The sequence below is a fragment of the Mytilus trossulus genome, unplaced genomic scaffold (assembly GCF_036588685.1).
Source record: "Mytilus trossulus isolate FHL-02 unplaced genomic scaffold, PNRI_Mtr1.1.1.hap1 h1tg000024l__unscaffolded, whole genome shotgun sequence".
NCBI classification, from domain to species: Eukaryota; Metazoa; Mollusca; class Bivalvia; order Mytilida; family Mytilidae; genus Mytilus; species Mytilus trossulus.
This window is the reverse complement of record NW_026963290.1, coordinates 1,367,760-1,390,229: the sequence shown is the minus strand read 5'-3', so window position 1 is coordinate 1,390,229 and position 22,470 is coordinate 1,367,760. Positions and strand designations below refer to the sequence as shown.

Here is a 22,470-nt window from a genome sequence, read left to right as displayed (position 1 = left end):
AAAAATTAAAAGATCGTTTGACATCAGCTCCAATTTTATCATTTCCTCATTTAGACAAACCTTTCATCTTAGCAACAGATTCTTCAGAGATTTCAAATGGATATATTTTAAGTCAGATTCAAAATGGATTAGAACATGTGATTGCTTATGGTGGAAGACAATTAAGGGGTTCAGAACTTAGGTGGCATATAACTGATAAAGAGGCTCTAGCATTAGTAGAAGGAGTTCAACATTTCAAACATTATTTAGCAAATCAAGAGTTCACAGTGTATACAGACAACATTTCAGTTAAATATCTTCAGAAAATTAAAGATTGTCAGGGAAGACTTGGTAGGTGGAGTTTGCTTTTGCATGGATATAATTTTAAAATTCAACATCGTGCAGGATCTAAAAACCCAGCAGACTGCTTGTCCAGACAAAAACATTTAGAAATTAATAATAGTGCTTCTTATGACTCTAGTGAACTTGCAGACCATTTAGGCTCCATAGATATACCGAAAGATTATACCGAAGTAACATTTATATATAAGGGTGAAAATGAAGATGCAGTTATTTCCAGTTTACAAACCGCAACAATTAATGATATTCAATTAACCAATTTAGCCGAAGAACAACAGACATGCAGAGACTTTGCCGATATTATTAAATACAAACAAACAGGACGAGTACCACAGAATCCAGAACTTGCAAGGGCAGTCGTAGCCGAATCATACAACTTTGAGTTAGAAGATGGAATTTTAAAACACTTCTACTCAAAACTTTGTAAGAAAGTGCCAAAAGATGAACGACTTGTCAAACAGATTGCAGTTTCAAGGAATCTCCGTGATTCAATACTCAAGGCCTATCATGACTGCATTCTGGGAGGAGGACATCAAGGATTTGAAAGAACATATGGTGCAATAAGAAACAAATATTTTTGGCCATCTATGTATAGTGACATTAATCAATATGTAAAAACGTGTGAAGTGTGCCAGCAGTCCAAACGTGCTTTTAATCCAAAACCACCACCTTTACAACCACAACCAACAAATGATATTTTCGGACGATGGCATATGGATATTTTGAGTGGCCGTCCAACAACAAAGGATAAATATAAACATGTTCTACTCGTAGTTGACAGTTATTCAAAATGGTGCGATGCTTTTCCGTTAAGATCTGAGGAAGCAGGTGAAGTTGCAAATGTTTTATATAGAGAAATAATATCCCGTTATGGTGCTCCTATGGCCCTTTTATCAGACCGTGGACGTAATTTTGTTTCAAATTTCAAAAAAAGCACTTTCGGAACTGTTCAATATTAAAAGACACCTTACCAGCTCATATCATCCCCAGACAAACGGTGCATGTGAAAGAATGAACTCTGTAATTTTACAAGCATTAAGAGCCAATACAAGAGATCAACAAGATGATTGGTATGATGTACTACCAGGAATTTTAATGGCATATCGTGCTACACCAGCAACTCAATCTACTGATTATTCACCATTCTTTTTACTCTATGGACGAGAAATGACATTACCCATTGACACAGCGCTAATACCAAAAGATCGTTTGGCACAAGATCACAAAATATTTTTAAGTAGAATTCTTCATAATTTAGAAACATCAAGAAAGATAGCTGCCAAGAACATCAAGCAAGCTCAAGAAAGATATAAACAACAATATGTCAAAAAATCCAAAGAACCTGAATTTCAACCAGCTCAACGTGTTTGGCTTTATTGTACCAAAGTTCCTGTTGGAAAAGCACCAAAATTACATAGAAAATGGTCAGGACCTTATTATATAACCCGCATTGGACCTAATAGTACTTATAAGCTTAGGAATTGTGCAACAAACAAAGAGGTTGTGTCAATGGTAAATGCGCAACGAATGAAGACATATTACGATCCAAAAGACAGACCGACTAATTTACCAGATGAGTTTCAAAATGACAACGAAGAACTGAATCCAGAAGAAATACAAGACGACAACATAAATGATAATGATCAACTTTTACCAAACAATCGTCAACAACCTGTGCCCAGGGTTGGCAAAAACCCGGGTTATATGAGTATTGCCCAGCCCAGTGGGAAATACTGGGAAAACCCGGGTTTTACTGGGTTTTAGTGGGTAATACTGGGCAATACTGGGTAATATAAAATACTTGTCTAAATTTTAAAGAGGATTCAGTGATAATCACAAATATAATACATTTAATAAGATATTTATACCCTCTTTTGTTTGTCTAGCATTTGTCTAGACTGGCAAACTGTAAATATAAAGCAAAACATTTTTTTCTTTCAAATAAATATAACTCCTAATTTAAGAATTAACAATTACTTAATTGTAAGAAAAATTACATTTAAGTAATGTCACTTATTGTCGAGCCTTCGACTTTAGTCGAAAAAGCGAGACTAAGCGATCCTACTTTCCGTCGGCGTCGGCGTCGTCGTCGTCGGCGTCCACAAATATTCACTCTGTGGTTAAAGTTTTTGAAATTTTAATAACTTTCTTAAACTATAATGGATTTCTACCAAACTTGGACAGAAGCTTGTTTATGATCATAAGATAGTATCCAGAAGTAAATTTTGTAAAAATAAAATTCCATTTTTTCCATTTTTTACTTATAAATGGACTTAGTTTTTTCTGCGGGGAAACATTACATTCACTCTGTGGTTAAAGTTTTTAGAATTTTAATAACTTTCTTAAACTATCCTTAGTTTGAACCAAATTTTGACAGAAGCTTGTTTATGATCATAAGATAGTATCCAGAAGTATATTTTGTAAAAAAATAAATCCATTTTTTCCGTATTTTACTTTTAAATGGACTTAGTTTTTCTGCGGGGAAACATTACATTCACTCTGTGGTTAAAAGTTTTTAAAATTTTAATAACTTTCTTAAACTATCCTGGGTTTGTACCAAACTTGGACAGAAGCTTATTTATGACCATAAGATAGTATCCAGAAGTAAATATTGTAAAAAGATAACTCCATTTTTTCTGTATTTTACTTTTAAATGGACTTAGATTTTCTTCCAGTTAACATTATATACAGTCGGCAGCTTAAGTTTTCAAAACATTAATTAGATTCATTAACTATCCTAGATTTTTACCAAACTTGGACAGAAGCTTCTTAAAAATCAAAAGATAGTATCAAGAGGAATTTTTTTATTGTTTTTTTTCCTCATTTTTTGTTGAGCCTGCGATTTACAGCAAAAGTAGGCGAGACACTGGGTTCCGCGGAACCCTTACAAATTTTATTTAATTAGTAATTATTCAGATTAGAACACAGATTTGTGTATGTAACAATAATCAGCCCTTATAATTGATTATTCTATAAGTTTTATTGGCATGACCCCTTAGGGTGTTTATTTAGCAATATGAATTTATCACAAATAAAATTAACAAGTCACTTAAACACTGCAATAAAATGCATGTTTCAAAGTTTGGATTATTTAAATAATGTTTGGTAATTAAAAAGGTATCTTTAAATGTACAAATCTTCTGTTCTGCCTACATATAGAATTAATAGAGGAGAGAATGAAATTGATATTTCAATCTTCTAGAAATGACTGTCAATGGTTATCTGTATAAAAAGTATATGTTTAGCTGTTATACTATGAAACTGTACCAAGTCTTAACTATTTAGTGTTAAAATAAGCATAGAAAATCATATTGCCCAGTATTGCCCACTATTACCTATTTCTGTGAGTATTGCCCAGCCCGGGAAAACCCGGGTTTTCCCACCCGGGAATTCCCGGGCGGGTAATACTTTGCCAACTCTGCCTGTGCCACCAATTAACAACCAGGGATTAAATAGACAACAACCACCAATTCCTGTTAACAATGATAGGCCAACTCAGAACCAACAACAACTACCTGTTGATAGAATTGACAACAGACAACAAAATCACCAACCAGCAAAAAATAGTGACACAAACAAGAGAACTGCAGGCCCTTCAGGAAATTCAACCGTAAGTGCACGAGTTAGAGACAACAAACCATCATGTCAGGATTGTAAGAACAATAAGTGTAAAGTATTCAAAGAAGAGGAGATTCAACAAGTTCTATCATCAGTCAGAGGTAATGGTACATTATATTATAAACTTAAGTTTACCGATAAATCAAGAAACACAGAATGGTTTTTTCCATGCAAGGTCCCAGCAAAATTAATACGAGAATTTCATGCGCAACGAACAATGAGTGGTTAGAAAAGAAAACGACCATTACAGCAGAATAAACATAAATTTTTCACAAAACCAGATCCAGCTGTTAATAGTGTACAATATATTTCAACTAAAGTCAAATCTGATATATGCACATAAACTGAAACTATAAGTGAACAAGATCAAGGAAATGAACATCAAAAGTTATTAGCTGTAAGAATAGTAAACAACAGACCATACTTTTTAATTAAATCTGGGAATACTACAAACTATGAATCAATGACTTCAGCACCAAATATCGCACGACAAGTTTTTAAAAATAGATCATAAGGAACATTTCAAACAAGCTCTATTACAACAAGACATTCAATATGCTATGGAGAAAAGATTAGGAAAGGAAAATCAACGCGACTGTAGTTTTCAAATAGCTTCTGATGGAAAAATACACGAAATTAGATACAACATAAATGGTACAACGGAATATTTATCGGGATACAGGAATCCAGTCATTGCACCAGAGTCGGATACATTTGATAGTCTGTCGAATGCGTCAATAAATAACTTTATAAATGTGTTAGAACAACAATACAAGATAGAAATAAGTATGAGGAGACGATAAATTTGTGAATAGTACATGTACAATTGTTAAATATGATAGTGCTTTATAGAAGGAAATATTGATTTGTAGCTACTATTTTTATAAATCTACAAGGATGGACAAAGACTAGACATAGATTGGTAATAAGAATATTATAGAGTAAACCACATAAATTGGTATAAATAAGAATATTTTTAAAGTATAGCCACATAGATTGGTATAAATAAGAATATTTTAAAGTATAGCCACATAGATTGGTATAAATAAGAATATTTTAAAGTATAGCCACATAGATTGGTATAAATAAGAATATTTTTAAGTATAGCCACATAGATTGGTGTAAATGAGAATATTATAGAGTATAGCCACGTAGATTGGCAAATAATGAGTTATAGAATATAATGATTGTAAAAAGATAGATACCGGTATTGTAAATATATATATATATATATTGTATGTCTTATGTTTTTATTGTAATACTTGCTAGTATGTTTTGTTTTATTTTGTATGTAACATTTTTGTTTTAAAGAGGATATCAATTATCAATGATTCAAACCCTTTGGAGTTGGACTGGTCATTCAACTCCACACCCTGCACTTGTATAGGGCCGACCACCTTATACAAGGAGCATACAGCATAACATTTTATTTGTTTTTAAGTAATTTTCAGTTTAAAATTCTTCTTTGCATATGTCTTGTCTTATTTTTCATTTTCATCAGTCTTGCTCTCCATATTTTATCTGGCAATTTTCTCAATCTGTCAATTTTCATAAATTAGCAATTTTCTTAATTATAACAATTTTGTCTAATATAAAAATTTTATCTTATCTTGCAAAAAAATGCTACTATTATCTAGGCATTTTCTTGTGTATATATATATCATTTTATTCTTCATGATTATTGTATATAATTTCTTTACGTTTAATGTTTTTGTATGTATATGTTTTCTCATGTTTGAGGACAAACATATTGGAGAAGGAGGGAATTTGTCATAGATGTCCTTTTAGGTAAAAGTTTTTAAAGTGAATTTTATTGAGAAAATATATTATTTTAGAAAATATGAAATTATGAAATAATTGTGTGACAAATTTTAATTTAATTACTCAGGTAAATTTTGTTTGTGAAACATGTCGCTTGTCAATAATGGCTCAGAGCAACACTTTGGTACCTTGTCAATTGTCATTAATTAATCTGAGCAATATTATATTTTAATTAGGATTACAAATGTAATTAACTTGTATCTCTCTAATTGACATTTTTCATATTTCACATTTGGACATTGTAAACAATATAATTATTAATACTCAAATTATCAAAATTATCAATGTCTGTCATTTATGACTAGTTTTCAGCATTCGCATTAAATATCGAAGTCGAACAGTTATTCGTTAGTGTAGTCTTGTCGGTATGATCTAGATAGGAGTGCTTCCAAAGCCAACCAGGCTCAGCTACTCAGGAGAAACGCTAACTCAAAAGACAGCTCAACACAACTGTTTCTGCTCAAGCCAGACAACTTTAACTTGGAATATTACGAACATCTTGGACTTTAACTTATACTGTGAATTAATGAATTAGTGAAATTAGTGACTTTATTAATTGGAACATTTGGACTTTCTTTATTTGTAAATTGTTTTGGCATCATTATTATTTGGACAAGTTACTATATAAAATTGTTACAACTTGCTGCTTGCTTTATAGTTTTGCCTGCCATTGCTTAAGTCTTGCGAAAGACTGACCCCTGTGCCTTGGGCTGTGCATGTTCGATAGTCCCCCTTAAACTCGACGTGCATTGGCTCTTGGTGACATTTAGCTATCTTCTAATAAGCTTTATATATTAGAAGGTGGAAGATCTGGGTGCTTCATTGATTTTATATAGATGCCTAATATTACAAAGTTTCTGTCTGTCATATGACCATTGTCCTTGGCCTCATTTTCAAGGTTCAGTGACTACTTGAAAAAAAAATTTTTGCAATGTTAATTTTTCCCTCATTAAAGTAATATGATAATTATATTTGGTATGTGCGTACTCATGCCCATCCAACAGTTTTCACTTGACCTTGACCTCATTTCATTGATCAATGAACAAGGTTTTGATGGTCAAGTCTATATCTGAGATACTATAAGCAATAGGTCTAGTATATTTGGTGTAGGAAATGACAGTAACGTTTACATGTGCAAATGGTAGGTATCATCTGACCTTGACCTCATTTTCATGGTTCAGTGGTTATAGTAATTTTTTTGTGTTTTGGGCTTTTTATCCTATACTGTATGTAAAAGGTATTCTATATTTGGCGTATGGGATGATTGTAAGGTGTTAATGTCTAGCTAGCAGGTGTCATCTGACCTTGACCTCATTTTCATGGTTCAGTGGTCAAAGTAAAATTGTTGAGTTTTGGTCTTTTTATCTCATACTATATGCAAAAGGTCAACTTCATTTGGTGTATGGAAATATTTTATGATGTACATGTCAGTCACACAGGTTTTATTTTACCATGACCTCATTTTCACAGTTCATTGATTATTGTTAAGTTTTTGTGTTTTTGGCAGTTTTTCTGACACTATAAGCAATAGGTCAACTATATTTGTTATATGGAAGGTATGTTGGCTGTAAATGTCTGCTTGGCATCGTTCATCTGACCTTGACTGAAGTTTTGTGGTTCATTGGTCAATGTTTAGTTTTTGTCTCGCTTGGCAGAGTCAAAAAGCGAGACATAGGTATGCTATTTCCGGCGGAGGCATCAAAAATGTATTAGTTTGTGATTATGTCTAGTTTATGGTGAACCGATAGTGGTAAGTAAATGATTATTAGGATGCAGTTGTATAAGTATTGGCATATCTCATTTCCATGGAGGTTATTTGGCCCACCCCCTCAGTTATGGTATATTTACTGTGAAACTTTTGCTTAGTTTTTATGAATTAGTTTTTGATAAGGTCAGTTTGTGGGTAACCACTCGTAGTAGGTCAATTATATTTGGTATGCAATTGTATTAGCATTGGCACAACTCATTATCATGGAGATTATTTGACCCGTCCCCTCAGTTATGGTTTATTGACTTTGAAATTTTCCTTAGATAACATGCATAACTCTGGGTTAATGTCTCTTAAACGGCAACTACTAATGATTAGTCAATTTTTTTATTTGGTATGCAGTTGTGTTAGCGTTTGCACATCTCTTTCCGTGGAGATTGTTTAACTATGGTCAGTCATGGTTCATTGACTTTAAATATTTGCAAAACTTATATGTTAAAGTGTTGCTACTTTAATTTCAACATTTGCATTATCAAAATTACAAAAAAGTGAGACATATCTCTGTGATAACAGTTTATCTTTGTTAAGTCTGTTTCTTAGAAACTATAAGCCATAGGTCAATAATATTCAGTGTATTGAATGGTTATAAGGTGTACAATGTATATCTTGTTTTGTTTATATGACCTTGACCTCATTTCCTTGGTTCATATTAAGGTTATGTGATAGTTGAAGTAAGGCTTTATATTTAAAAGGACTTTCAACATGATAGCAATGAAAAGTAAAGAAGGTGAGACATTTCAGTGTGTGCACTCTTGTTATTTTAGCTGTGACATAGTACACCATAGATTGATTGAATTATTGTCTAAGATTCATCTGGCATATGTAAATTGTAGACATTTTCATGGTGACTAACTACATACAGTCAGTGCTAGTTCTCTCTTACATCAGTTCTAAGTAACTGTATAACAAAATTCACTATATCCAGTCTGTAGAAGCATTTCAATGTTGGTGTTCCAGGCAAAGAACAAATCTGTTCATTGCTCAGTATTTAGTTTTTATACTGTATTCAGTTTATCAATGACTCAATAAACCATGTTGATTTTTCATGTTTTCAAATCATTGTAAGTGATAAGTCAACAGGTAGGATGGTTTAACTATAATTGTTAAAAAGGTCACATCAGTTCCTTTCAGTAAACTTTATTTGGCCTATAAAAGTAATGTTTGTCTAGAAAACAATGAAAGTTACAGAATGCGAGTCCAAGAGATTAAAATCTAGAAGCCATAATGGTATAAAGCTTCGAATTCATAATTCAGGAGATAGAAGGCTTTAATGTTTCATACCTTGTTTTCAGATACCTTAATTATGTTACCAAGTTTCTGTTTGTTTTATCTCATATGTCCATTGTCCTAGACCTTGCTTCATGGTTCAGTCACTGTTTGGAATAAAAATAGTTTTTTTTCATGTGGAATACTCTTTTTTTGGTATACAGGTTCTTTGCAAAAGCTATATGCCTGTTGGACAGAGTTTACCTGATCTTTTGTGGATCAGTGATTGGGGTTAGGTTCAAATGACCAAGTCCTTATCTCCAATACTACATGTTTAATCAATAATTCAACCATATTTGATGTATAGAATGATTGTAAAGTGTACATGTCAGACTGACAGGTTTGATTTGACCTTGACTAATTTTAATGTTTTAGTGGACAATGTTTAGTTTTTGTAATTTGGTCTATTTCTTACTGTAAGCAACAGGACTGCTGTATTTTGCCTAATAGATGATTGTTAGGTGAACATAGGTCTGACAGGATTACAAAAATATAACCATTCTTATGGTTCATTGGTCAATGAAAAGTAATCATGGTTTTGAATTGTCAGTTTATCAGATACTATAAGCAATAGGTCAAATATTTTAGGTGTGTTGAATGATTTTACGGTATACATATCTTTGCCATATTCTATCTGACCTTGACCTTGTTTTCATGTTTAATTGGTCAATGTTAGGTTTTGGTCGTTGTTCTGGGTTCTATAAGCAATAGGTCCAATATGTTTGATTTATAGAATGATTGAATGAGTACATGTCAGTCCAGCATGGTTCATCTGACCTTGACCTCATTTCCTGGATCACTGATAATGTTTATTTTACAGGATACTTGATATAAAACCTTCATATTACATACTCCAATATGGATTCAATCATAAGTTAAGCGCGCAAGACATATCAACATGGGCACTCTTATATAAAAGCTAAGGAGCACAACTAATGTTCAAAATGTTAAAATCTTAGATTAATTGAATTCTTATACATTTTGTATATGAATAACTATTGCCAAGAATCATAAATAAACAACAAACTTTTATCTGTATTATTTTATATCAAATTTAATGTAAAATACATTTATTTGTATATAATTGTGATTGGAAATACAAAAATGCAATAAAATATTTGAATAAAATTTAAACTATCTTCAGAAATTAAAATATAAATACAATAAAATACAAGGTCAAGGTAAAGCATTCATCTTGAAACCAAATTTTTGTCAAGCAATCTATTCTATTTTGTTTTTTCCTGTCACCAGAAGTTTTAAAACTTATATGCATATGAAATTAAAACTTGACAGAAGGAACTTTGGTAAATTTAATGAATCAAAGAGTTTTATTTCAGAAACTAACAATTTAAAAAAATCTAAACAGAATAGATCACTAACATGATAATTGACAATCAAAACTGTTGGTTGTTAATGCAATAATTTATTTTTGTTTAATAGATTGTACTTTAAATTTTTTAATTCTCTTTTCTGTTCATCAAAATGTCTTTTTATCCTCTAGATTTTTTTTTATTAAATCAACAATTTAAATTTCTAATACATTAATGTAGCACTGAGTCCTTAAAATTTATATATTTCATATCCAAACAAAAGTATTTATATGATAAAACTAAAATATGTACAAAAATGTCAATATAAAAATACACAATAAAAAACTATGTTACACATAAATTATAACATGTATACAGTGTATGGCAACTCTTTTGATATGTACCTACTACAGTGTCATAGAGTAATGTAATATACAATGAAAATCCAACTATAATCCTATGATTTCATAAAAATTCCTTTAATATATATCTTTTACTTCACACTGTACAATGATGGAAGATTTATATGTCACCTTCAAGAATTTGGAATGAACATTATATCAAATAAAAACATTAAACATGTTTAACATACATATCAAGCTTAAAATGGAACCAGTTCAGAATAAACAGCTGCACCATGAGCGCATGTTACGTCTGTTCTGTTTCGAATCAGGCAGTGAAACACATCTATATTTTTTTTTTATATTAGCAACCATGAATACTTTAGAAGTACATGTACTTGAAAAATATCTGAAAGTTTCAGTATAACCAAAGATATATATAAGTATCTGTTGAATTTTAACTGCAGATAATTAAAACTGAAAAAGTAAATGGATTTGCTGGTGAAAGTTTGATTTATATATTAGCAAAAAGTAAATAAAATAATAATACTTTAAAATTGTAAACTCTTAAAATTTATACTCAATAAAATCAGGGTTTGTAGTTTTGGTTATTCCCTGAAATTTTGGAATGTAGTAAATAATCAAAATATGATCTATAAAAAAAAACTATGACAGATATTGATATGTAAAAAGTTGCATCCAAATATACACATTTTATACAAATATAGTGATGATATTTACATATTTACAATTAATAAAAAAATGGAATGTACTTAAAAATTTCGAAAACAACAGGTGCAATTTTTATTAATATAAAGAATTTGAGCGTGTAGTTTGAATTATTAAATTGGGATTGAATGTTTGTTAATTAAAAAATGTTTAATTTATCAGCTAGCACAAACAGGAAAAAAACAAGGTACTCTAATTAAATCTTCCCTCTTTTGATTGGTTAGTAAAAACAACATTACTTCATGCACATGTAGACTTTTTTTGTAGTAAACAAATATAATACTCTATTTATGACCCGTCTTACTATAACAAGGAAACAAGTAAATTTAACACACTCAAGTAATTAAGCAGCTTTAAGATAGAATTATTTTTGATTTGTTTACTTTATGGTACTAGAGTTATTAATATTGCATTAAATGCAAATGCAGGTACTGAAAGAAATGTAGACACTTCATACAAATATTCAAAGCTTCATCATAGATTGGTCAAATGTTTGAAAAGTGAATTAATATGGCCTGCATTTTAAATCATTTGATTTATACCTATTAACAAAACTGCATGTTTGTTACTACAATTTATATGTTTTTAAATTTACAAATATGATATAAACAAACTTAACAAATACATCAATTATAGCTTTCATGTTAACTGAGACTATACACTCAAGTTCTTACCATTGGAAAACAAAATTTCACAACATGTCACAACCACATACCTTTCATAACTTTGTTAAGTTAAATAGCACACCATGTCCAATATATAATTTTAAAAAAGTAAAGTTTACATTGTCCTAAAAAATAATTTTTGAAAAAAAAAATCTATTCCAAATATCTTAAATTTATCTTAATAATGTTAATAAAAAGTGTCTTTTTTTATAAGTGCGATAAAATAGCAAAAAAAGGTCTCCGAAAAATAAACATTCTATCAATTCTCAATTCATGAAATTTTTTGCATATGTAATATCTATTTCAAATATCAGTCAAATTTCAGAAATTGCTCTGATGAATAATTAATCAATTCTGGCAGTTGAGTGAAGTCTCAGTATGAAGATGTCAAGGTTAAATTTATGACAATTTCAAATTTACATATGAATGGACAATGATTTCTTTGAGGTTACAATTTATATGCATGAAGACTCATTCTATGAAGCTAGAATTTACAAGTTTGAAGACACTATTTGAAGCTAGACTTTACACGTATGAAGAAGTCCGACTGTGACTAACATGAGTAGTGTTGTTATGCTGATAGAGATGAGTGAGGCACCACTTCTTATTATTTCTCCTGTAATATCTGGTGTTGGCTGGCTAGAATCTGCAAATAATAAAATCATAATTATGTAAAAATTGTTATAAGAGCTAATTTTTTAATGCTGGTAATTAAAGGTTGGTTGGCTTGCTTGCTTTGTTTGTATAAACATTTACACAAGCCTTGTTATTTAGATTGACATTTCCAAACAATATAGATAGGCTGTGTGAAACCTGTATAAATTATATGTAATTGAACTTATTATGGAGTTTGAATTCAATCAAAATTAAGTATAACTTATTGCACTTCATTCTGATTTTTTAATTTTATTTTGCAAGATATATAAAATAAAAGGTCAGTTGCCATTATTACTTACATTTCAAATTTATATTTGCTTGCGTTGATCCCTTAGTGTTACTGGCTTGACATGTGTAAAGACCAAGTGCATTTGGATCTACTCCTCTTATTGTGAGTTTGGTGGTCACTCTATTCATGGCTCCTTCTATGTACTTTATTTTAGCACTGAAAAACAAAAGTATAACAAAATAACTTAAATAATATCAAAGAACAGTGTATTTTGCCTTATAAATTTACATTGAAATTTATTTAGAATTCATATAATACTCATTGTTATTCTAAAGGGATATCTTACTCTTTGACAAAATAAAAGGAGTAGGTCCAGTAAGACCCCTTTTTGGACTCAAAATATAGCAGTTTTACAAAATTGTTAAAATGTAAACTTTTAGATATTCATTGGACAATAGAATGCCTCTGCTACATAAATATGGGCTGTTTTTTGACAATACAATGGACATATATCGGGTACAAGCACCATTAAGTCATGCTAAGTCACTACTAAAATCTTAACAATTCTAGCGTTTTCGTTAAATTTTAGACATTTTTAGTGTAAACAAAAGTGGCTGCATTCGTGTTCATCCTTAATATTGAAATATAAGTTGTATTTGACGATAATACATAACATGCATAAAGGTGGAGGATGAACACGGATGCAGCCACTTTCATTTTTGACAAAAACCATCAGAAAAGTGACATTTTTTGGCATAGTTGGTAGATTTTTCATATGTGAGCTTCAATCGGATCAATTTTAATGACTAAATCAGTTAAAATCTTTCACATAAACTAATTGAATCAAATGAAATAGATACTTAAGTGTTTAAAAAGTGGTCAAAATCTTTCGTCAGATGAACCTGAAATTTGAGGCCAAAATGGGTCCTTACCGGACCGGACCTACTCCTTTGGCTCATTTATCTTCATAAATTTTTGACAACCAGAGCATAACTTGTTGACAAAATATAAAAGTTTCAAGAAATTTGAACCACATACTAAATTTACTGAAATAATTTCATTGAATACATAGCAGTGTAACAAACAGTTAACACTGACTTTCAGCATTTCCTTCACTAATAATATGCAATTTAAACTTACAGCTCATATTTAAAGATTTTTACTTCACAGATTTTCTGTCTACATTTATTTATTTTTGGTAATTTGTTTTGTATAGTCAATAGCCAGCATACACTTAAGTCATTTAGTGCAGTTTGGTTGTAAATTCAAACACTCAGGTGTAAAAGATGTCTGTTAACCTTACAAACACAGTGTTCTCCCAATGGGCCTTAAAGCACCATGATATCCTGGTGCTAAGTTTCTACCATGGTGCTATCTTGGAAGATTTGTACAATAGAATGTAAATTAATAGGACCATGGTGATATATTTCTTTTTAACCAATGCTATGTTAATTTCCGAGGTGCTTTTTTGAAAATTCTGGGGAGTACACTGAATCATGATATTGTAATCCAATTACCTTGATGGAACAGGGATATTTTCATGAGTCCATGTGATCTGATCTTCTGATGGCACTGGATAAGCTTCTATAACACATTCCAATGTTTTCTGGTACCCATAGGCTTGAGCTGGTTCCATCTGTCCAACCTGGATTGTTGGTTTGACTATAAATATAAAGTAGTGCGTTGTCAATAGAAATAATAGTAACAACAATGTTTCCATAGAACAAGGATACCTCACTTGCACTATCATTTTCTATGTTAAGTAAACTGTGAAATCGGGGTAAAAACTATAAAAATTAGAAAGATCATATAATAGGGAACATGCGTACTAAGTTTCAAGTTGATTGGTCTTCAACTTCATTAAAAACTACCTTGACCAAAAAATTTAACCTCAAGCTCGACAAATGGATGAAAGGACCGACGCAGAGACAAGAAAACATAATGCCCCTGTACTAATGTAGGTGGGGCATAAAAACCTGATATAGCTGTAGACTACTTTACATTACTTGTTTCCTGTGAATAGGGCATTATTATATAAACTTCTAATTCTCTATGTTTCAAGAAATGTTGAAATTATATCACATGTATCACTATACGCGTTGTAAGTCCAGTATAATTTTTCTCTTGCACTAATACATGTACTTCTTTATTGAAATAATCAGTAGTAAGAAAACAATGCTTAAATTTTTTTTCTTCATTCAAAATGTTTAAAAACATAAGTTATTGGCAATTTGGTTCACCTACATGTAGCTGTAAAATTAAAACTCATTTATCTGATGATGAAATTTTCCAACAATTCTAAGTGACTTTCTCAAACATTTCATGCTGAAAATTCTTTAATTTTTCCTAAACTAGATATTTTTTGTTTGTATATGTAATCCACTTTTTATAACCTTAGTTTTTTTTTCTTCTAACGAATTAATGTACGATTAAACTACCATTCCAAAGCTAGCAACCAATACAAAAGGTTTCTAAAGATCTTATTCATTTTATTGTTTACTTACATACAACCCCTAAATATACAATCCTGGCGTCTTTCCCAACCATATTCTGACATGTACACTTGTAGTAACCTCTGTGGTCTGGTCGAGAATTACCAAGATTCAATGTATATCCCTACAAACAAATTGTTTCTTACATAATGAAATACAAAATTGATTTCTCAAAGTTATCAGAGTAACAGATTAATACCCACAATGCAGTACTTAAATTCAATATGCAGAAACTGAAATAAATTCCTACAGCTTTGCTGAACATGTTGCATGAAAAAGATTAAATTTTCTAATAAAGACAGTTTGATTTTCATCGTTAGCCAGAGCCTTTAATTGCAAAATAAGTAAAATCCATTAATCATATAAATCTATCATTAAATTTTAATGATATAGTTTTAGTTTCTATAGTTAATTGGCCTTTAAAATTTCCTCCTACACTAAATACTTATTCTTAGAAAAACAACAAATGACAACTTCCTTATTTTATCTATATTTTTGTGCATTCAATAATTTTCAGTATGCATTTAATACAAGTGCATTATATAAATGATTTGATAATGCCTTACAGCATACTCTTGTCCTCCACTTGGCAGCAACCCACCAGCAACTTTTGACCATCTAACATTTGGCCTTGGCCACCCTGTACAATTACAAGTAAGCTGGACTGGATCCCCTTCTTCTACCAACTGGTTACTACTGGTCAGTAAGTCCATAATCTGAGGTTTTTCTGCGAGTACAAAAACAGACGGATGAGGGTATATCATTTCTGATGACAGTATAGTACATTGTAGGTTAAAAAAGAATAATGTTATATACCTCATTTTTCATCTTAATCATGTTGTTAATCAAGATATCAAATAATTGATGTTTATCAAAGAAAAGAGTGAAGCATGACTTCTGTTACTAGTAGTTCAAAAATCAAATATCTAGGTTTGTTGAGTATTTAAAGTAGAAGTAAATAATATAATAAAAAGTTTATAAAATCCAGAATACATTGTCATAATATGTTTTTTTAATTGAAATTAGAAGGAGTCATGGTAAGTTTTGACATAAATTCTTAATCTTAAAACAAATTTCTCTTTGCTCTTCAATGTCACGAAAAGGATAACCTCTTTCAATCCTGTATCTAAATGAGTAGCAAACTTCAAACAGATATGACATAATAAATATATAATTAATTTTTAAACATTTTTAAAACAATAAAAACCAACCATTAAATTATCAATGGACCATCAGAAAAGTGTGTAGACAGACAGAATTTTATCAATACTGCCTATTATATAACACTATACCTGTAACTCTGATATATCTTTCCTCAGTGGCATATTTTTGTAGACCAATATCGACCTGACATATATATCTCATTTCATCAGCAATCTGTATGTTCTGGATTTTGACCCTCCATGAAATGGCGGAAGGTTGATCAATCTGGTATCTATATGCGTCTTTAGAATCTTGATCTTCTGAGATTTCAATATTTGTATTGTCTGGAGCTATGGCTCTCCATTCAACCTACAAAATTAACATGAACATGAATTCATATACATGTATATCTATGAGACTATCATACAAGTGAGAGGTTACATGTATATAGCTTGATATAAAACCAGGTTTAATCCACCATTTTTTCATATGAAAATGCCTATGCCAAGTCTGGAATATGACAGTTGTTATCCATTTGTTGGATGGGTTTGAGCTTTTGACTGTGTCATTCAATTACAGATTTTCTGTTTTGATTTTTCCTCCGAGTTCAGTATTTTTGTTATTTTACTTTTTTATGTATATACATTTATCGCTATTTTGTGCATTTTTCCTTTGATCTTTTTTTGTGATAATTTTCACATCATGCTTCTCGCTTGAGATGGAAAAATTATCACTAGAAACTAAGGAGGTCACATGGCGTTGCTAACGAAATTGACAACTGTACCAGCTCAAGCAAGAAAATCAATCTCGTTGAGATAATCAACGATAATCTATAAGTACAAAACATGTTGAGATAATCAACGATAATCTATAAGTACAAAACATGTATACTGTACATCAGCCTTCCTTGTGTCTGTAACACATTGCTCAAGTTTCAGAAAATTGTTTACCATAACTATGACGTCTAAATTAAAAAGATCCTTAATATTGAGATCCCTATGTCTTAAAATATATATTTTTTTATCTTTCAGTGTTCTCCCCAGATATTTTATTTAGCATCATGGTAAACAGGGAAAATTGAAATACCCTCTTGTTTCTAAATTATCGTATCTCCATCATTTCCATAACACAATCTATAAGAAAACCACTTCAGATAGCATCCCATTTCAGATTATAGCATCCCATTACCATGATGCTAAAAGGCTCTGGGAGAACACTGATCTTTACTTTAGCTACATGGGTGAAAAATTTAGATGGCATACATTATTATATTTCTATTTTGGCAGAGATAACTCCTTTTAGTTTTTGAAATGGTAGAGATTAGCATACATTAATATACATGTTATATTATGTATTTTAGAATTTCAAATATGAATTTAGCAGATATTGAACAGTGTCTCCCCAGGCCGTTTTAGCGCCGCGATGTTCAGCGCTATTTGAATTCACCGCGGTGGTATTTGGGCAGACCGCGGCGCTATCCAATCAAAAACCAGTGCTATTGTTTTTTGAATTTCAAACTTCCTGTATTATTTTGTACACATTACGATCATGTGATCGACTGGTTTATTTATCCGAGAGATCGTTAATTCACCCAACGATGTCAAATATCCTAGGGACCAGTTTAATAAATGATCAAAATGGCGGCATTTGCAAAACTTTTACTGCCAAATTAAGATCAATTTACCTTTCCTTCCTCGAGTTTTTCGCTTTAAAAAGATGCCAAAACTTATGAAAGGAATGGACAGTGCTAACAGAGACATTTAAGACATGTCTCGGGTGCTGAAAATTGATCATGTTGATGTGTAAACTTGAGATGTAAATCTCACAAACTAAAAAAATGTCTGAAAGACTTTTATGGGAAATTTGTGAGTCATCAGTCCTGTTCACACAATAAACATGTGTACATGGGGACCAATGGTGTTTACATGTACACAGGCTTAGCTGTTGAAAGTCATTCTGCAACATGGTCCATCAAAGTGTGAAAACTGCCCTATGACATTCAGTTTTTGTTGATACATGTATTCAAATCATTCAAGAATTCTTTCCTTTTGTTTTTAGATGTCACAGAAGCTTACCTTTTGTTTTCAGACATCAGAGATATTTCCCTAGCATGCCTATACTATAGTTTAAAGATGGCAGATATATACATACCTTTTTATCAGCTGGTTTGTTGTGTACTACACATGTCATGAAGACATCTTTGTCTTTTGTAGCTATCATTTCCTTCCTGCCACTGACACCAATAATCATTTTTGGTGCTTCATCAATGATTGTCACATTTGGGTCAATTGCAAATGCTGTAAAATACAATTTAATTTTGATCATCAATGATTTAGCTTATAACATATACACATTGTAAATGAATAAACAGTTCATTGTACATATTTATGCTATTTATTCATAGCAACTTTTATATCCATTCTATTAGAATTAAGTTAGTTAGTGGACATAAAATATGTAGTCTACTCTGGGCATAACAAGGCTTGTTGAACAAGCTATTTCTTTGATTGTGCTGTTGGAAATTAAAGGCAATTAAACACTATGTTTATTACAGATTTCCTATAAATTAAATGTAGAATCTGCAAGTCTACAATTTAGGTGAAGCCCATATATATATTTTTGTACATGTGTAATGTTGTGCAAGTGTTGTTCATGTGCTACATCAGCCCACATGCAAATTGTGATTGCATTAATGATAGTTTTACACTCAAATTAAAATGCTTATATCAATTCTGCTCCAGCAGTAATTTAGGATCCATTTTCAAGCTAAATTGGTTCACCATGCCATCTTAATCTCTTTACTGAAGTAATGGGTTGGAGCCATTGTCATCCTGGCATTAATTGGAAGAGTTTTACAAATTCAAGGTTAAGCTAAAAAAATGAGCAATTATATTGACAGAAACTTGACCTTGAGTGCTTAAGTATTGTGATGCTGCAATTTAAAATAAGTATCTACATGTAATAATCAATTACATGGTGGCAGCTCAGATAAATGTTCCCCACAAGACTGTTTATCACATTCTTGAATTCTTGATAAACTACATTTTGTAAGCCAGCATCTTGTATTTCCTTGAGAACTCAATAGGGATATGAATGTGATAATTTCTTGTTTATGTTCCTTTCAGTATAATTCTTAATGAACACAACACATGATACACTAGTTTTGTCTAAATAATTAAATCACATAGATAGAAAGCTGACAGCGGGATTCAAGCCATACCTATGATACCTGTTGATAGTGGAGAGATATTAGTGAACACACAGGGGTCCAGTTTATTTTTAAGGCTTATCAACTCTTTTCAGGAATCATTTAAACAATTTAAACTAGGACATTCTATGCTTAAGTACAGCACCAATATGTCCACTCAAAGCAGGTAAGAATCTATAAATTATGGTAAAAATTGATGACACTTTGCCTTTAAATGTTTTATTATCTTCAAGACACAGAATCCACTACCAGGAAACATAAGCATGATAAGTCCTTAATAAAATTTTCAAAGAAGCATTCACAATCATTCACTATTTAGTTTTCAAAAGTTTTTTTCTAATGTGTTTACAAACATGATCATTACATCACATGTACATGAATCATTTTCATTTCCGCATTTTTCAAACATCATTTTAAATTTCATTTCAGGCTAAATTATTTAACTAAAACTATATCATAATTATCTCATTACCACAAGCAACGAAACTGATGAGCAGAATAATAATTTCCATTTCTCTCCGTGAAATTTCTTACAGGTTTTGGAGTTTTACATTATTTTCATTCTTTTGATTACAAATGTCTTTATTTCCGGTTTACCTGTTTGGCGCATGCCCATACACGACGAGTCAGGTAAAAACGGGTATCACTAATAACCAAAACCCAATATATAAAGGGAGTCAAACGTCCTTTTATTGACATTGATAATTTTATTTAACTGAATTAGCCTTTTTACCTGTTTACCGAATATAAAGATGTATATAACACGACAAAACAAAGTATTTAGCAAATATCATAGTAAAAATATTTTAACTTCAAAAAAATTAAATGAAAAATAACTTGGCTCAGTCAAGTTGACCAGTCCGCTAGAAAAGGTGCTGAATCTGCTGATAAAAATGCATACAGAAATGCAGTCTGACAATCTCAAACATCACTCTTTATGATCAAAGCAATTGTCTCTTTCGAGAACCACCAGCAGTAGAGATAAATATACAAACTTAAACGCAAAGCGATTCGCCGAAAAACTAGTCAATGTATGTTAAAATTAAAATTACATTTAAAGTCATATGAAACGAGTGACTGGTAAAAAATAATGTTTATCCAATTCTTGAACTAATGTATGTATATATCCTAAACTTAGTCTCCTGTGCACGATTTTATATTTTTTACCGGGAAACATATCGTATAATTGCTAATTATTTGTCGTGTTTTGAAGCCGTAGTTTACCGATTGTGTATAACATGTACAATCAGATTATTGTTTATTTCAATGACCGATCGATCCATCATCGTATTTTGATCACCAGAATTTTACGAGAAGGGCCACACTATTCTAAGGTCACTTGCATACGGCAAATATGTCGGTGAATTGCTTCCTGGAAGAAAGCAAATTAAAAAAAAATATACTTCTTCTAAATGTGGACAAATTAAAGAATTTTCTACAGAAAAAAGTATATGTGCACAAGTTTTATAATGAAAACTATCCATTTAGTTACAAAAAAACATATGCATCATTGTTTTAAATTTGAGGTTTCATATGACTTTAAGCTACAATTATTTATTCCTTTCATCCTTATGAAAATGTAAATGAGTCTTTTATATCCGCAACATTTATTCATTCAAGACAGCTTTCAGTTTTTGCGAACAAGGTGCGTTTTTAAGGTAGCATCAAGTATGGTTTCATTTTTCTATTTTCCCCTGTAAATCATCATTTCTAATCTGGATACAACTAAACATTTCCGAAGAACAAAATACATACACATTAAATACGCTATTTTTGGTAGGAATACAAAATAAGAATCAAACAGACCGTAGCTTTGCCTTTAAGAATTCAAACTACATCAACGATAAAGGATTTAAGTTGAATAGGCTACAGAAACATCATTTAGTAGGGGGGAAAAAATCATTATTGCCAAATGACTACTTTATATGCATGCCACTGTATATCTAGAAATTAGTTTTAATCTTTAATACTTTAGTTATATAAAGTTAAAGTGCGATAGATTTGAACAGTCAAAGCTTCATTATTGTAAGTTCTGTGTATTTTGCAGTATGAAGTGCTGAAAATCTGAAAAAATCATGTTTTTTCCAATGAAAAATGGCTCAAAATGAGGGTAACCAGTTTCCATGGCAACTGACCAGATTTTTTTTTCAACTTTTTTTTATTTTTTCCATAATAAGACATCTTAAAAGTGTCTTGATACAAAATTTCATTAAAATCTGTGACTTTGCGTTTCTTGATTTTTCAAAATACTTTGATATTTATGGAGAATGACTCTTAATATGTTTATCAAATATGCCGAATCTGCTATCTCTCAAACCGAATGATCCTTAATTTTCTCCCTAAATGAGGAGTAAAAAACGAACGAGCCACTCTAGATCTGTATTGGCGGATAATTTAATTACAAATTTCAGATGCACTACTCGCTTTCTTGGATTAGACTCATGACTAAATCAGAGATTTGTTTTCTAATAAGATTGTATTCAATGATTGGTATAAGACGACTCACTATACTTGTGCGGCTAACTAAAACAATAGAAAAGATGTGGTATGATTGCCAATGAGACAACTATCCACAAAAGACCAAAATGACACAAACTTTAACAATTATAGGTCACCGTACGGCCTTCAACAATGAGCAAGGCCCATACCGCATATAGTCAGCTATAAAAGGCCCCGATAAGACTGGCAATGTAAAACAATTCAAACGAGAAAACTAACAGCCTTATTTATATAAAAAAAAAATGAACGAAAAACAAATATGTAACACATAAACAAACGACAACCACTGAATTACAGGCTCCTGACTTGGGACAGGCACATACATAAATAATGTGGCGGGGTTAAACATGTTAGCGGGATCCCAATCCTCCCCCTAACCTGGGAC

The 22,470-nt window shown here is 31.2% G+C and overlaps 1 protein-coding gene across 1 annotated transcript; it reads right to left on the bottom strand.

The window, feature by feature from the left end:
- Positions 1 to 9,836: 9,836 nt before the first annotated feature.
- Positions 9,837 to 20,219, bottom strand: LOC134699098 (protein amalgam-like). Its single transcript, XM_063560787.1, has 8 exons — positions 20,059 to 20,219; positions 18,530 to 18,675; positions 16,528 to 16,747; positions 15,802 to 15,962; positions 15,248 to 15,359; positions 14,261 to 14,405; positions 12,814 to 12,959; positions 9,837 to 12,503 (listed from the first exon to the last, which is right to left on the bottom strand). Exons 1-8 carry the CDS (start codon positions 20,096 to 20,098, stop codon positions 12,376 to 12,378), a joined length of 1,098 nt encoding a protein of 365 aa, XP_063416857.1. The 5' UTR covers positions 20,099 to 20,219; the 3' UTR covers positions 9,837 to 12,375.
- Positions 20,220 to 22,470: the final 2,251 nt, after the last annotated feature.

Coding starts and splice junctions, on each gene's coding strand:
- LOC134699098 (XM_063560787.1), bottom strand. CDS start 20,098: ATGGAAATTATTATTCTGCTCATCAGTTTCGTTGCTTGTG. Junction 18,676..20,058: donor CATCAGTTTCGTTGCTTGTG/GTAATGAGATAA, acceptor TGTATTTTACAG/CATTTGCAATTGACCCAAAT. Junction 12,504..12,813: donor AGCAAATATAAATTTGAAAT/GTAAGTAATAAT, acceptor TATTATTTGCAG/ATTCTAGCCAGCCAACACCA.